Below are 17,049 nucleotides of genomic sequence, written 5' to 3'. Positions count from 1 at the left end.
GGTGGCTTAAGGAAAACAGAGCACGGTGGGCAATATGCATTTAAGTATATAAATATAGGAGGACTACGTCACTCATTTGTATTTGCCACACTTCCTGCTACCAGCTGGTGGCACTATGGCTATAACTAAATTTTATTATATAGATGTCTATCCAGGGCACTTATCAAATATGTGAATTTTGAAGCAGATTGGACATTGTATGCTTGAGTTACAACAACTTCCTGTTTCATGAAGATAATAGCATGTTTAGCGCTCAGCTAAGTGTTGCTAGCATGTTTTAGAATGTTTGTAGTATGTTTAGCACTCAATTGCATATTTTAGTATGTTGCTAGTAGTGCATCACAATGTTAAACACGTCACTTCCTGTTGCCATTGGGTGGCGCTATTACTATAACTGAATATTGTCATGTAGATGTGTTCAGGACAGGACTCTTCTCAAACATGTGAAGTTTGGGGCAGATTGGACATTGTATGCCTGAGTTACAACAACTTCCTGTTTCATGGCTTTAATCACATACATTAGCACTTAGCCAAGCTTTGCATGATTTAATGTGTTTCTAGCATGTTTGGTACTTCATGGCATATTTAAATGTGCTTCAGGGAGTGAATTACAATATAAAGCATGCCATTTCCTGTTGCCAACAGGTGGTGCTATTACTAACTGAATCTTTGCATGTAGATGTCTTCAGGCCAGGACTCTTATCAAACATGTGAAGTTTGGGGCAGATCAGACATTGTTTGCCCAAGTTACAACAGCTTCCTGTTTCATGGTGAAACATCAGACTTTGTCAGTCCGCCATGGACACGCCCTTCAGCGAAAACTCAAGAACTTTGCAATGTAACATCGCCAAGGCCTTAAGATTAGACTGACCAAATATGATGTTGATCTGGTTAAATCTCAATGAGGAGTTAATCACAGTGTAAAACATGACATTGCCTGTTGCCCGCAGGTGGCGCTATGACTGTAACTGAATATTGGGATGTAGATGTCTTCAGGCCAGGACTCTAATAAAACATTAAGTTTGGGGCAGATCGGACACTGCAAAGGCCTTTAGATTAGACTGACCAAATATGATGTTGATCTGATTAAAGCTCTAGAAGGAGTTTGTTAAAAAAAGTACAACATGTGGAAATGGCAAAAACTGCACAAATTTTGGAGAGAAAATTCAAAATATCTCACTTCCGGTTGGGTTTTCATATTTTGCACCCACAGACTTTTTTGTAGGTATTGGGCTGTTAAATGTATCTACCGAATTTCATACTTGTACGTGAAATGTAGCGCGAAGGGCGCTTAATTGAAATTTTGTAGGTGGTGCTATCGAGCCATTTTGCCACATTCTGAAACTCATATCAGGCGTACATTTTCACCATTTCTGACGCGTGTGCAAAGTTTTGTGAGTTTTCGTGCATGTTTAGGCCCTCAAAACTGCAATTCATTTCGGAGAAGAATAATAATTGACCGAGCAATTACAAGAAATTAATTAATTATAATCAAGTACTTTACATGTGCTTTGGTATGTTAGTCAACACATCGGAATAAGTGTACTTCTTTTAAGCGTGATAAAAGATTATTAAAACATAATGATTTAAAAATGTACTTTAAAGTAAAAATTTGACATGATTATTGTCACACGTGGTTGAAAACCACCAAGGCGGCGCCGGCAGTACAGGGGCCCAAGGCGGTGCCAGCAATACAGGGGCCCAAGGCGCTGCCAGCAGTTCAGGGGGCCAGGGCGGTGCCAGCAGTTCGGGGGGCCAGGGCGGTGCCAGCAGTTCACAGGGCCATGTCGGTGCCAGCAGTTCAGGGGGCCAGGGCGGAGCCGGCAGTTCAGGGGCAGCCATGTCGGTGGCCTTGACCCGGGGGCTTTGCTTGGCCACTATGGCCGAGGACATATAACACCCCCCCCCCAAAAATTTTCTTGGGAGGTTCTATTGGGTAGTGGACTGGAGCGGGCTCTTGGGCTGGAGCATACTCTGGAATGGGCTTTTGGGCTGGAATCCTCTCTGGACTCTGGTCAGGAGTTGGAGTCCTCTCTGGACTCTGGATGGGGACAGGAGCCTTCACTGGACGATAGTCAGGGGCTGGAGCCTTCACTGGAGCGGACTAAGGGGCTGGAGCCATTTCTGGGCTCAAAGACATCCCCTCGTACTCCACCAATACTACTAGGGACACAGGCATGGCGGCCATGACGGGACGAGACTCTGGAATGGCGGCCATGACGGCACGAGACTCTGGAATGGTGGCCATGACAGGACAAGACTCAGAGAATTCTCTCTCAGGAATGAACTCAGGAAATTCTCTCTCAGGAACAGACTCAGGGAATTCTCTCTCAGGAACGGACTCATAGATTTTACACTACTGTGATGGTGAAATTGTAGCCTCTCTCTATCAGGATTTAAAGAGAAATTACCTAACATTTGTCAATACATTACACAACTGATTAGTTGTACAGGTTATGAACTCTTGACTGTTCTTGTAAGCTTAAAGGGTTAGTTCACCCAAAAATGAAAATAATGTAATTTATTACTCACCCTCATGCCGTTCCACACCCGTAAGACCTTCGTTAATCTTCGGAACGCAAATTAAGATATTTTTGTTGAAATCCGATGGCTCAGTAAGGCCTGCATAGCTTAATGAAGCAGTGTTTTGAAATCAGCCATCACTATATAAGTCGTTATTTTGTTTTTTTGGCACACCAAAAATATTCTCGTTGCTTTATAATATTAATATTGTACCACTGTACTCACATGAACTGATTTAAATATGTTTTTAGTACATTAATGGATCTTGAGAGAGGAAATGTCATTGCTGTCAATGCAGGCCTCACTGAGCCAACAGATTTCAACAAAAATATCTTAATTTGTGTTCCGAAGATGAACGAAAGTCTTACGAGTGTGGAACGCCTTGAGGGTGAGTAATAAATGACATTATTTTCATTTTTGGGTGAACTAACCCTTTAAATAGCTGCTGTAGTTTGCATGGCAAATGTTTGCAATGAACAAGTAAGAACTTGATTGTCACTTTACTGACATTAACAGCTGTACTGTGGCTGTATGACTCAAAAACACATAGAATAACACTTAATTTCAATATTTACTATCCTGATACATCCCTATGCATAGCCTAGTTTCAGTTAATGCTACAAAAATGATTTAGGTAGTTTCAACTAAAATAATTAGGTGAACTACATATAGACTGGACACAATTAAATTAAGTAGGAACAAAATGTTCAGCAATTGTGTTGCTTTAACTCATTTTGATTAAGTAAATTTAACAAGCAGCAAAACATTTTTTACATTGGAAAAAAAGTGTGCTTAATAGAATTCAATTGTGAGAACAGTGAAATCTTTCAGATAAAATCACCCTTCATTATATAGTTGACTCCAATCTAAATGCATGTCAATGTGGTTTTGCTTACTTGCAATGCAACAGTAAGAATATGATAGCATTGTAATTTTAATTAGCAAAACAGTTATAAACTAAGTTTTAAACTACTTTGAAACAAACGTAAAAAACAAAAAAACAAACAAAAAAAAACTGATAGGCAAAACAAACATTTGTTGACTCAAAACCTTATAGTTACAGAGACACAGCCCTTGTAACAACTAGCCCCAGTCTTCTCCATATACTGAATAAGACGTCATCGGGCAGAAATAACAATATCAATGTGTGAGAACTTTAGAGGGCATGTGATGGCCTATATTAGTCACCCATAACGACATCTCACTTCCTCGAATATTGTGAGTTTACCCGTTGTGTTGTTGCTATTGTTCATATTCACATCTCTGCATTACATGATGCTTAAAATAATGTTTACCATGTGTGGTTATACTCTGTGTGCAATTTATATAGTTTAATGATAGAAATAGTAGTTGGTCGCACATGGGACATCTGATATTTGAACTCTACGCTCTGTTCATTCTCACAGGAACTTCTGTTATGAGGAAATGAGTGGATTGTGTGTGATGCTGCTGCTTGACACTTTTTCCACACCACAAATAGAAGGCAGAAGAAAAATGTGTTTCATAAAGATCTATCAGTCCCAAAGTTTGTCTGTAATGTTTGTTACAGCATTCTACAGGCAGATGGCACTGTCTCCATTTATTTTACACCTGATATCTAATGACGACACCTGGCAGGCTTTTTTATGTAACAGATGCATACAAACTCTTGAAGGGGCTCTATGTAAGTTTTTGACTGTACTAAAGCATAAAAATACCATAATATGTTTGCAGATATTTATTAAACATGCTCAGTTCACATACTTGTTTCTCTGAAAACCATTGCTACAGCCAGTTATTTTACTTTGAAATTTGCTTTCCGTGTCGGAATTTCTGTTTTTGTTTCCGTCTGTGCAAGACCGCACGTTGCTAATTTACCCAATAGTATTTCTCCACCCCAGGTTGCCAGTTGGCGGAAAACACATGCAGCGAATTGCAGCCATGGAAGCCAGCAAACAAACTGGGTCAGAGATCACTGATTCTACCGGACCTAAAAAGCCTCAGCATCCATCTAAAATCTCTATGAACGGGAGCATATTAAAACGCGATATCAACTCATCAATAAATCAACTAATTATCTTACAGTGTGTAAGTCACCTCACCTTCCAATGTCACTCCTGTTGCGTGTCTTCAAACTGGCAACCCGCGAGAGCCTCGATCCTGAGGAGGAGGGGGCGGGGCAAACAATATTTTGAATTTAAACTGCAGTACCCATTTCAACCACTAGCTGTCATTCATACATAGAGCCCCTTTAAGGTTTCATAAATTGTACATGAAATAAATGGATTTTCTCAGGAGTTTTGAATGCAAGGCTAGTTTGTATATTAACGTGAGTTAGTATTATAGAAGTAATTTTAATAATAAATAAATGCGGATTTACATTTTTTTAATTGCTTTGGTGCAATTTTACATTTCCTGAATTATAGAAAAATATAGAAATATAGTATTTTCTGAATTATAGAGTCATAAAAAGAGATTCAAAATCTCTCCTGAGTGGGATGAGATGCAGGTGTGTGATCTGAACTCCGTTGAGGGTGTATGCTGTGATTGGCTGGGGTGAGAGCCTGGCAGATCTGTGACAGTTAATCATTATATAATGCAAATAAAATGATAACAAATGTCCAACAGACTCTGGGCTGAGCTCTGGGGCTGGAGCCAACACAGGACTGTGCTCAGGGGTTGGACATGCAGAGGACCGTTTCTTCTTCCTCAGCCTCCTCCTTTGGGCTGGGGTTTACGCGGATCTTTGACTGAGCCCAGAGGCTTGAACAGACTCTGGACTGGACTCACGAACTGGAGCAGACTCTGGACGCGAGGACTGAGGAATGTAGAACTCCCTTAAGGCGGGTGCACACTCTGTGATTTTGGCCACGATTTGGTCGTCTGAGACAAATTTTGAAAAGATTCCTATAATCCTAGGCTAAAATCTGTAGTCTTTGATCGCTTAGATAGCCGATTAATGACCGTTGCGATCAAATTTTACCTCCGATGAAATTCTGGCAGTGTCAAAAGGTTTGGCACACAGTCCTGCAGTGTGACTTCTCCTACGACAAATGTCAATTGTCTTCGTTTTTCAAGACAAGCCATTATCAAAATTAACGGTAGAGATTTCTTTGCTAGCCACCATTTCAGTCCCGCATATAATGCAGCTCACAGTCACTGAACGTGTATGGGTTGATGATGTAATACTCTGGACAAGTTTTCATGCGCGCATCCGTTTTTAACGTGTCTTGACTGTCGTACAGTCTGACATAAATGACAGCTGAGGTCCCACAGTGTGACATGAGGATCATGAACGTACAGTCTGACAAGCAACAGTCGTAAAGGACTATTATAAATCGCACAGTGTGCACCCAGCTTTAGAGCCGCTCCAACAGAAATGATAGAGGGGTCTGCTAACTTTGCCATTATTTCTGCACTGTTGGACACAGCCTTTCGGGCCTGGGGAAAGGCTGGAGATGTTGAATAGGGAGTCCTGATGGTCATTGGTGCAGAGTCTGTGGAAGGTTCGGACACAGGCTTGGGATGAGCTGGAGCACTCAAATGTTTTCTGAATAGGGCTGGATTTATATTGACCTCTTTAATTTTCTCAACAAAGAAATCAGAACCGTTTAGCTAGAGGACATGATTAATGAAATCAACTAAGGGTATATAACAATGACCAGATATAACTTAAATAACTTGTTATCCTGTCCCATCCAACAGCATGCATTAAGCTTTGACTCGCTCCAGCTCACCAGATGGGACAGCTTCATGAATTCCTTCACGTATAGCTCCAGAGGCCAACCGCGCTGCTGGATGTGTAGCAGGCTGTCCTCTGTCAGTCGCTGTTGCTCAGCCAGTTCCATTTAGTAGGTCCGGTGTTCTGTCAGGTACTGCTATGTAAAGTTCACAAGAGTCCAAGGAAGGTAATCTTTAATCCACAAACTGAGATGCAAATATTAACAGGAGAATGCAATAGCACACCAACTAAACACGACTAACACCAGACAAAGAAAGACGACCCCTCCACTCATCTCAGCCCAAGAGATCTCAGGAAGTGCTGCTACATCAATGAACTGTCCATTAGTGATGGGAAACCAAGCTTTCTGAAGCATTCGAGGCTTCATCAAATGTGCAAAAATGGTTCATAACTCTAAGCTTTTAACACAATGCGCATTAGCGATATCTGGTGCTCAGGCTTGTTTTCTCCACCATATCTAACAAATCATCGCGGAGCTGATACGGTTAAGCACGTGACCAAACAAAGCTTCTGTGACATATGAATGGAATCAATCTAATCTGATCTAATAAATTTGTGCCAATGAGACCACAACTCGTGACATGTAGCCTGTTCAACGGATTCACATATTGATCAAAATATAACATACAGTGGGTACGGAAAGTATTCAGACCCCCTTAAATTTTTCACTCTTTGTTATATTGCAGCCATTTGCTAAAATCATTTAAGTTCATTTTTTCCTCATTAATGTACACACAGCACCCCATATTGACAGAAAAACACAGAATTGTTGACATTTTTGCAGATTTATTAAAAAAGAAAAACTGAATTATACTGACTATAACGTGACCCAGTGTTAAAAAGAATTAAACAATCATTACACTGGTGGCAACGGTGGGAGTTTTCTTTTCTTTTCTTTTTTTTTTTTTTTTAAATTATTGTTGAATCATGGAGTGAATCATGATGAACCAACACCAGTATCTAATAATACAATTCAAATGACAATGTATTCTCAAACTGGCCAGTTTCAGCACCCTGTTTTTATGCCTGAAACTTTTACAGGGGCAGACCGGGAATGGGCAGATTGGTCTGAACAGTTTGAGATGGCAGCTGAAGTGAATGGTTGCGATGAAACGTTAAAACTTAAGTTTATGTCCTTATTGTCATCAGGCAAGGCAAGAGATATATATATATATATATAGTGGATTGACCCCAAATGATAAAGCTAATTATCAAAGTTTAAAAGCTGCTATGACCAAATGTCTACAACCTTGTGACAGTGATGAATGGAATCGTGTAAACTTTACATCACGAAAGCCCATGTCAGGCCTTAGATCTGCAGTTCCCAGTGAGGGGAGTGGGATGGGTGTGTATCTAAAAGTAAAGGTGGGAAGAATGTAACCTCTTTGTTGATACAGGTGCGCAGGTTTCCATTGTATCTCAGAATTTTTGGCGGGAAGCCACGGGGGGTGGGGGGTGGGGGTTCTGAGTTAATAGACTATGAGGGTCGAGTAGCAGTGGCAGATGGGAGTCAGATGGAAATTTTAGGGAGGTGGCAGGCAACGATGCCAGTTCGATAACCTTGTCTTGATTGTAGATTTTCTAGTGGCCAATATTATGCCAATATTATGTGTGTAAGGTTGATAATGGGAGATTGCCAGTGAGAGTTGGGAAAGTGTTGGGATAAGTCGTGGTTGTTAGAAGATTTAATTGGGGTAAAAGCTGCTTATATATATATATAAGCAGCTTTTATATACAACAGTTCTTTCTGTTTCTCGAATTTGATTGGCTGAGAGCTGTGCGATATTCTCCCAGTACCACTGGTACCACTACTGTTATGTCATGAAATGTAGTTTAAAGAGTTTTTTTAGGCGAGAATGTAATTATTTAGACCTCAAACATGTGCCTCATATATAAGCATAGTGCCTATTTTACTATTTATTTTGATGCTTTTGCAGATGCGAGCTCTCATGTACACGCAGAGAACAGCTTTATCTCGGCCAATCCTTCAAGTATTTGCCATTAGCTCTTATGGCATTCATTCATTTGGGGTATATCAAACGGGCAATCTTTGGTCTTGTTAATCTATTATTTGTAAACGCAATATCACACTCGTAGCCGTGCGATATGGCTGTATATCAGCATGCTGTGATTACTTACGGAACTCGGCTTCGTGCCTACGGCCGAATACAGCCATATCGCACAGCTACGAGTGTGATATTGCGTTTATACAACAGTTTGACTGCATGAGTGTTATATATATGCTACTATCAGAGCTCCTAATTAGACACTGATGTTCGATCAGCCCCTTTTCCTTTTCTTTTTTTTTTTTCCCCAGTGTAATAAAAAGTGTTTTTAAAAACTCTATACAGCTTTTGCAGCTGTGTTGGTGCTAAATAAAAATGACTGGAAGAATGCACCAAAGCAAATTTCATTTGACTGGTTGAAATGATGCCATACTAGAGAAGGACCTTTAGTTATGTCTGTAGCAGAATTCTTCCACTGACATTTAAAAATATGTTATTTTTTATACAACATATCAAACTATCAGGCTCATGTGTTTATATTTTTATTTACAATTACATCATTTACATGGATCAGTGAATCAGTATGACATGATCAAGTGGTTCAAGCCATGTCTTCTGAAGACTGCCTTATATGATAAAACGATTTAATTTAAGCTTTTAGTCACATATAAACATCGATTGCCACACAAAACAAAAACACCAATATAAATCTTCCAGGCCTAGTCCACTCTCGTCTTGCACTGTCATCACTCCTTTTATCCTTCCGGAGCTCTTCCATAGGACTCGAGACCGGTATGTTCCGTGGGACTCACGCCACCGGCTAAGCACTGTGCAATAGCTACTTGTGACTGCCTTTATGTAACATGCAATATGTGACTGTCATTTATTCAGACTAGACTTTAAACCTGACAACAGAAGAGGAGGAGGAAGAGAGAGTTGGATGCACTCATTTAACATGCTCACACAAATTGTTAAATCTTACAGAGTTGCATATTTGTGAAATTTTAAGGCACCATTATTGTTCAAACTTCATGCCTATTATATGTGCACATTTGAATGATACACAATGCACAAATACACAAATGATAATTGACGCATATTGCATGCAATAGAGATACAACTCGAAAGAATTAAGACAATACAAAATTAATAATAATTTATCATTTATAATTGCAAAGATAAATTTACAGCAAATTTAACTCCAAAGGGAAAGAGGCAGTTAAGAGGAAAAGCATTTAATGAAGTCAGAAAATGAAAGGGATGAAAGACATATGCATCAGCACATCAGTTGGACAGTATAGTATTTATGTACAAAAAGCTTTACCTTTTTAACTTTACCTTGGCCTTCATCAGGCTGAGATTATATTTCTCAACTGGCATACATTTTAAATTTCTCACATTTGTGTAATTGTAATAAACTGTTAAAGCCTTAACAAACCTGAAGAATTCAATGTCTGGTCAACGTTCGGGATCAGTTCTTGCACAAAGTCCCAGACTCTTTTGTCTACAAACAGTTGGTCTTTGGTAAGACGTCCCTGCAGTGGGACTCTCACATGTACAATCCTACATACATCAAACGGTACATGGTAAGAACCTCCGAAGTCTTTCAAAGTGGAATGTACTGAGGTTTGCTCCACCTTCCTTGGATTGACAATCATCTTGGTGGGATTGTAAACGTTCTTTCGATCGGGTTCTCGGTAAATGTGCTCCATGATATTGACACCAGGAATATTTTGCCATTCTGCTCGTTTGAACCTCCCACTGCCCTCAAACTGTGTTTTGGGGAATATGTGGTTCTCTATGAGGAACACCCCTACACTGGGATGAGCAGACTGGAGATCCTTCATAAGAGATGGTAAATTGGTGTGTTTGTACGGCATGATGATCTCATCAATATCATTCAGGAGAACGTACCTGGATTGATACATGTGTCTGTAAATGCACTCGTTGAGTGTTACTAACTGACCGTAATAATGGAGATCGCCCTTGAATTCCTTGAAGTTCCAGCCCGGGGATGGGTTCAGAAACTTGTCGATAGGCCATGAAACAATCTCCAGTATCCCCTCTGTTTCATAATGTTTTAAAAGCTTTTCCAGGTCTGGTCCAAGACTAGTGTTATAGATGACAACATGTTGTACACCCAGAAGCTTGTACATCTCCATAGTTTGAGCAAACTGCAGTACATTGTTGTAGTTGCCAAAAACGTTGGAAATGCAAATGGTGAAGTTAAACTTGAAAGTATTTGTTTTGACACGATTTTTTATTGGCAGATACGATTTATTATTGTTGTCTGAATCTTTAGTTGATATGAGGACACGTGTTGCCTTTTGCACGCGCTTGCCTTTACAAATCACATCTGAGACATGAAATGGGAAGCCAAAATGGTCGCTGTGTATCTGGACATCTGCCTGAACAGTTCTGCAGTCATGTTCAGTGTTGCAGTAAACACAGTAAAGTTGCTGAAGACTGTCTCTCTTGATTATGCTGATGACTCGAATGACCCCGCCCAGTCTGTGGTCAATAAACGCAGACACCATGAAATGCTCCGAGTCTTTGATGGGCATTATTGAATTTAAAACCTCTGGGATTGTTGCTATATTATAGATTGGAGCCATATATTGGTAAAAAGGATAATTGCTTGTGTATGCCAAAATAAGTGTGAAAATAATGATAGTACATGATAGAACAAGAAATGTTTTAAATGTGCATTTATCCATCTGTCCTTTAGTTCCTGTAGAGTAAAGAAAAGATGAATGTCAGAAAATGTGCAAACTGTTGTTCCATCTATGAAATCTCACAAAAGTCTGTACAAGGCCTATAAACATTCAAACTTGAGGCTTTTTAAACTTTCTTTAAAAACCAGGCTTTGTAAAGCCAATATTCAAAGTTGCCTTTATAGTTTTGAAAATGGATTGCTGCTATTCACAGAAACAACTGGACTTCAGGCAGAGAAACGTGGATTTGCAGTTATCGTTTTGTCAATTTGTTGAATTTTGAGGTAAAATCATACCCTATATATATATATATATATATTGCATTGACAACACATCAATTAAATATTTACCATCTTATATTTTCCATAGTTGTATGTTTTTAAATAAATATATTGTATTTATTCATATAGTGTATTTACAGTGCTCAGCGTAAATTAGTACACTCCCTTTGAAGAGTAACATTTTAAACAATATCTCAATGAACACAAAAACAATTTCTAAAATGTTGACAAGACTAAGCTTTATATAACATCTGTTTAACTTATAACATGAAAGTAAGGTTAATAATATAACTTAGAGAACACGATTCTCAGTTTTACTCAAATTAGGGTGATGCAAAAATGAGTACACCCCACTGAAAGTCTCTAGAGCAAAGCTAAATTTTAGACTAAAAATGTCTAATTTAACAAGAATTCAACCACAGGTGAGTCTAATTATTCATTACACAGGTGTCCAGCAGACAGCTTACTATAAAAGGGTGTTAAAACCCCTTCTCATTTCATGCTGTCAGCAATGGCACCACATGGAAGAGAAATGTCACAAGACCTGAGAAAGAAAATAATTACTTTACAGCAGAAAGGTGAAGGCTACAAGAAGATCAGCAAAGCTTTACTTATCAGTCAGAATACTGTAGCAAAAGTGGTACAAAAATTTAAAAAAGTTGGAACTGCAACCATCTCACAGAGACGTCCAGGTCGTCCACGGCCTGTCCTAAAGCCCAGACACAAAAAAAGCCCGTCTAGAGTTTGCCAGGGCCCATGCTGACAAAGATGAAGACTACTGGGACTCTATACTCTGGAGTGATGAGACCAAGATAAATGTTTTTGGAACTGATGGCTTCAAAACTGTATGGCGTCGCAAAGGTGAGGAATACAAAGAAAAACGCATGGTGCCTACAGTGACGCATGGTGGTGTCAGTGTCCTTATGTGGGGCTGCATGAGTGCTGCTGGTGTCGGGGAGCTGTGTTTCATTGATGGCATCATGAATTCACAGATGTACTGCTCTATACTGAAAGAGAAGATGCTAACATCACTCTGTGCCCTTGGTCATCGTGCACTTTTCCAAAATGACAATGATCCTAAACACACATCTAAGGCCACTGTTGTATTTCTGAAGAAGAACAGGGTGAAAGTGATTCAGTCGAACACCTATGGGGAATTCTGAAGAGACAAGTTGAGCATCACTCTCCATCCAGCATCCAGTCTCTAAAAGAGCTCATTCTTGAAGAATGGAAAAAGATAGATGTTGCAAAATGTCACCAACTTTTTCATTCCATGCCTAGAAGACTGTCATTAAAAATCATGGAGGCCATACAAAGTACTAGGTGAAGTAGCTTTTGTTGTGGGGTGTACTCATTTTTGCATCACCCTAATTTGAGTAAAACTGAAAAATGTGTAATCTAAGTTGTATTATTAACCTTACTTTCATGTTATAAGTTAAATAGATGTTATATTAAACTTAGTCTTGTCAACATTTTGGAAATTGTTTTTGTGTTCATTGAGATATTGTTTAAAATGTTACTTTTCAAAGAGGGTGTACTCATTAACGCTGAGCACTGTATGTAAAGCGTTTACAGGCAAATTTGCTTTATGTATTTCCCCGGTGTTGAAATCAGGCACACATAAATGTCAGGAAAAACGATTCCTGGCTGTATGTCAATAACACTGGATCTTTGATAAGTTGTAAGGAGCACTATATCGAGTCTAGCCTTTAGTTTAAACTGATAATCGTTTGTTTTTCCTCACATTTTCACAGTTTCCCATATTAAATCCAGTCAAGCAGTAGGTTCTTTTGCCACTCAGTCCAGCTGAGGGGACGTGTTCCAGGCTAAATGTATACCCTCTATCAGGGGCGTAGCACCGATTCTTGGGCCCTATGCAAAGATAGTGTGTGGGGGCCCCTTTGCCAGCATCCCACGATCCATGCTATTTATTTTATATTATATATTTTATTTCACACTTTTTTTTTTTTTAAATAATAGTGTACAACTATACACATAGCACACACTGATAGAAAAACATAATAAAAGAAAAAAATATCTTAATTGGAATTGTGTTTTATTAACAGACATTGTGCTATTCCATCACATGTATAGTTTAAGAATAGCTGCTGAACAGTATACATGGTAGAAATAATGGCAATTGTGATATTACTTTAACCTTTCATGACTGTTACTAAGATGGCCATTTTTATATATTTTAAATAATTTTTGTCATGTCTATAAAATGTTAAAAGTATGTTGGATTTGTAAACAATAGCATCTTGTGATGAATTTTGTGAGTGTTTAATGTTTTTAATTTTTGATATACATTTTTTTTAGTTTATTATCATCACGCTATCTTAAAATGATATGACCAAGTTTGCTCTTATTAATATTTTAATGCAAGATCCACACAAACATCGTTTACATATTGTTATCCATATTTACAGTTTATCTCTAAAAATTTGTCACACACTTTTCGTGAAATTTATGAGGAATTGTTTTCCCTTACGGTTTACTTTTTGCCTGTTCTTAGCTTGAACGGCGGCGACGCGTCCGCTCTCCCTCACAGCCAATTAGCGCTTTGCAAGTTTGCAACATTCCTAGACAACCAATCAAATCATGCAAATTGCATGCATGCTGTGCTCGTGGGAGGTGCCTACACAGATGTGTGCCAAAAGCTTGTCAAACAAGTGAACAGAGAAATAGCGCAGACGCAGTGTATACGCACAATTGTAAAATAATAATAATAATTTCAGGATCGTCGAGGGCCCCTCACACGCCAGGGCCCTATGCACTCTGTCACCCTTTTCCCCCTACTTACGACGCCCCTGCCCTCTATATATTTCAATGTTATTTCTGTAGAAATGTAGCAAATTGCTGCCTTATTCAGTGTTGTATTGTGTTTGGTTTTAAACTTAAGTTTAACAGTTTTGAAAAGAAACTTCTGTGTGAAGAGTTTTGAAAAAGTGACCCAAGTATAGAGAAATGGATCCAAACTGTAATTTATTTTTGTTTCAGTTTTAGTTTTATTGATTTCCAGTTAATCATTTTTTGTGCTTCAACTTAAATTTATTTCAGTTAATTACCAAGTCTATGTTTCTGTTTTTTGTTTAGTTCACGTTATGATATTTATATTTTATTTTATTGTATTTCAGCTTTATTTCAATTAACAGAAATGTTTTAATAGTTTAGTTTTGGTTAATGATAAAAACCCACTTGTCAGACCCACCCCACATAAAACAATGTGAATATACAGTGCCCTCCACTAATATTGGCACCCTTGGTAAATATGAGCAAAGGCAGCTGTGAAAATAAATCTGCATTGTTTAACCTTTTGATTCTAACAAAATTCTAACTTTTCATTTAAGTAAAACAATTGAAAGTGGGGGGAAACTCACATTATGAAATAAATGTTTTTCTCCAACACACGTTGGCCACAATTCTTATGAGTAAAATATCTCTGAAATATATTCCCATTCATATTTACATTTTTTTTAGCATACCAGGGTGACTAGGAGCATGAAATTGTCCAGCCATGACTTCCTGTTCCACAGGAGTATAAACATGAGGAAGGCCAAATTCCCTTAATCATTCATCACAATGAGAAAAAAACAAAGAATATAGTTCAGGGGCCGTATTCCCAAACATATTATCTTACCACTAAGAGTTCTCCTAAATAGCAGTAAAAGTTCTTAGTTAAGAGTTTCCTCTTAAAACCTATTCACAAAGCTGCTGAGACCAGCTTTTACTAAGGAATAGAGAGAAGTCTTAAGATAAGAGTAAGGGTGGGGTTGACCTCGTTGCTATGGATGATGTCAACACTCTTACTAACTAAGACCACAGTGACTGGCTGACGGGAGGAGTCTCAGCGATTTAATCATAGAAATATTGTAGAACGAGATATGTTCCATATTCAAATAAAGGTTTTAAAATACAAATGTTGCCATATAGAAATAAAGATTTTAAAATGTAGGCTAAGTGTCACTAACTAAACTAGTATATGTTCAGCTAATTGTCAGCCTCTTAAGTTACATGTCTACGTCTCGAGAGAATGCAGAATTTAAGCGACAAATAGGCTTATTATATATTTTTTTTACTCTATTCAATCATTTGTAAGTGTGAACTCGTGAAAACAACTGCTACAGGTAATCGTACATTATTTATTTATTTATTAAAGATGTATTTTTGGCATTTTATTGCAGATTCAAATCTAGTTTTAGCACTAAAGTGCTTTGTGAAATACTAAAAACTTAGAGGAGTCCTAAAATTAGGACTGACACGGCCATTATTTTTAAGAGTTTCTCCTAAATCGGCAAGTTAGGAGCTACTTTTAGCCTTAAGATGTTTTGTGAATATGGCCCCTGATGTGCAGCCAAAGATTGTTCAGCTTCACAAAATAGAAAATGGCTATAAGAAAAAAGCTAATGCATTGAAAATCCCCATTTCCACTATTAGGGCAATAATTAAGAAGTTCCAATCTCTCCAAGGATCACAGCTGGAGAATTGCAGAGATTAGTTGAGTCTTGGGGTCAGAAAGCCTAAAAAAAATTACCAAACAGCACCTACATCACCACAAGTTGTTTGGGAGGATTTCAAGAAAAATCCTCCTCACTCATCCAGAAACAATCTCCAGCATATTCAGCTGTCAGACAAGACTGGAACTTCAAACGGGACCGGCTTCTATGGTCAGATGAAACTAAGAAAAGAGCTTTTTGGCAGCAAACCCACCAGATGGATTTGGGATAAAAAGTACCCCATGCCCACGGTTAAATATACTGCTGGATCTTTAATGCTGTGGGCCTGTTTGTTTTGCTGGAGGTCCTGGACATCTTATTCAGATACATGGCATCATGGATTCTATCAAATACTAACAGATAAAAATCAAAACCTCACCGCTTCTGCTAGAAATCTTATAATGGGCCGTGGTTGGATCGTCCATCAGGACAATGATCCAAAACAAACATCAAAACCAACACAAAAATGTGTCACTGAGCACAAAATGAAGCTTCTGCCATGGCCGTCCCAGTCCCCTGACCTGAACCCTAAAGAAAATGAGTGGAGTGAACTGAAGAGAAGAAGCACCAACATGGAGCTGGGAATCTGAAGGATCTGGAGATATTCTGCATGAAGGAATGGTCTCTGATCTCCTGTCAGGTGTTCTCCAAACTCATCAGGCATTACAGGTGAAGACTCAGAGCTGTTATCTTGGGAAAAGGATGTTTCAATAATTGGGTGCCAATAATTGTGGCTAACGTGAACTAGAGAAAAACATTTATTTCATAATGAGCTTTTTCACCCATTTTCAATTGTTTTACTTAAATGAAAGGTTAGAATTTTGTGATTTTTTTTTTTTTTTTTTTTTTTTTTTTAAATAAAAGATCAAAAGGACAAACAATGCAGATTTATTTTCACAGCCACCTTTGCTCATATTTACCAAGGGTGCCAATATTAGTGGAGGGCACTGTAGGTGTTGGAAGCACATTCTTATATATTTTCAGGACACTGGTGTTGTGCCGAATTTTGACTCCCTGCCAGATTATGGCTCCCAATGTTGCGGCTGATACCTGATCGCTTGACTACCTGATTACCCCACCCCACACTAACCATATACTTAGGAAAGATAATAGCAGGCTGCCATTTATCATTTATATCAGTCTGTGTAAGGCCTCTCCTTCCCCTTTAGACAATCAATAACACTTGTAATCTCCTCTCTTCAGCACAACGATAATGACCACCACCACCAAAAAACAAACAAAAAAACTAAGACGACCCAGAAACCTGCATTTTTACATTTTCAGAAAAAACATCACTTAGTATGATTT

The 17,049-nt window shown here is 38.5% G+C and overlaps 1 protein-coding gene across 23 annotated transcripts in view; it reads right to left on the bottom strand.

Annotated features, from left to right (window-relative positions):
• Positions 1-17,049, bottom strand: part of si:zfos-464b6.2 (beta-1,4-galactosyltransferase galt-1) — a 78,230-nt gene that overhangs the window by 35,710 nt on the left and 25,471 nt on the right. For 2 of the 23 annotated variants that reach the window (XM_051869642.1, XM_051869641.1), the window contains exon 2: positions 8,777-10,981. The exons of 20 other annotated variants lie outside the window; for them this stretch is intronic. In XM_051869642.1, coding sequence (XP_051725602.1) covers positions 9,672-10,981 — 1,310 coding nt within the window. In that variant the 3' untranslated portion in view covers positions 8,777-9,671. Of the gene's footprint in view, positions 1-8,776; positions 10,982-11,467; positions 12,465-17,049 lie in introns of those variants that run through there. One more of the 23 variants, XR_007926118.1, reaches the window with a different exon arrangement.

The sequence above is a fragment of the Ctenopharyngodon idella genome, chromosome 18 (assembly GCF_019924925.1).
Source record: "Ctenopharyngodon idella isolate HZGC_01 chromosome 18, HZGC01, whole genome shotgun sequence".
Classification (NCBI taxonomy): Eukaryota; Metazoa; Chordata; class Actinopteri; order Cypriniformes; family Xenocyprididae; genus Ctenopharyngodon; species Ctenopharyngodon idella.
Note: the sequence above shows the minus strand (reverse complement) of the source record. Positions and strands in the feature narration are given on the sequence as shown.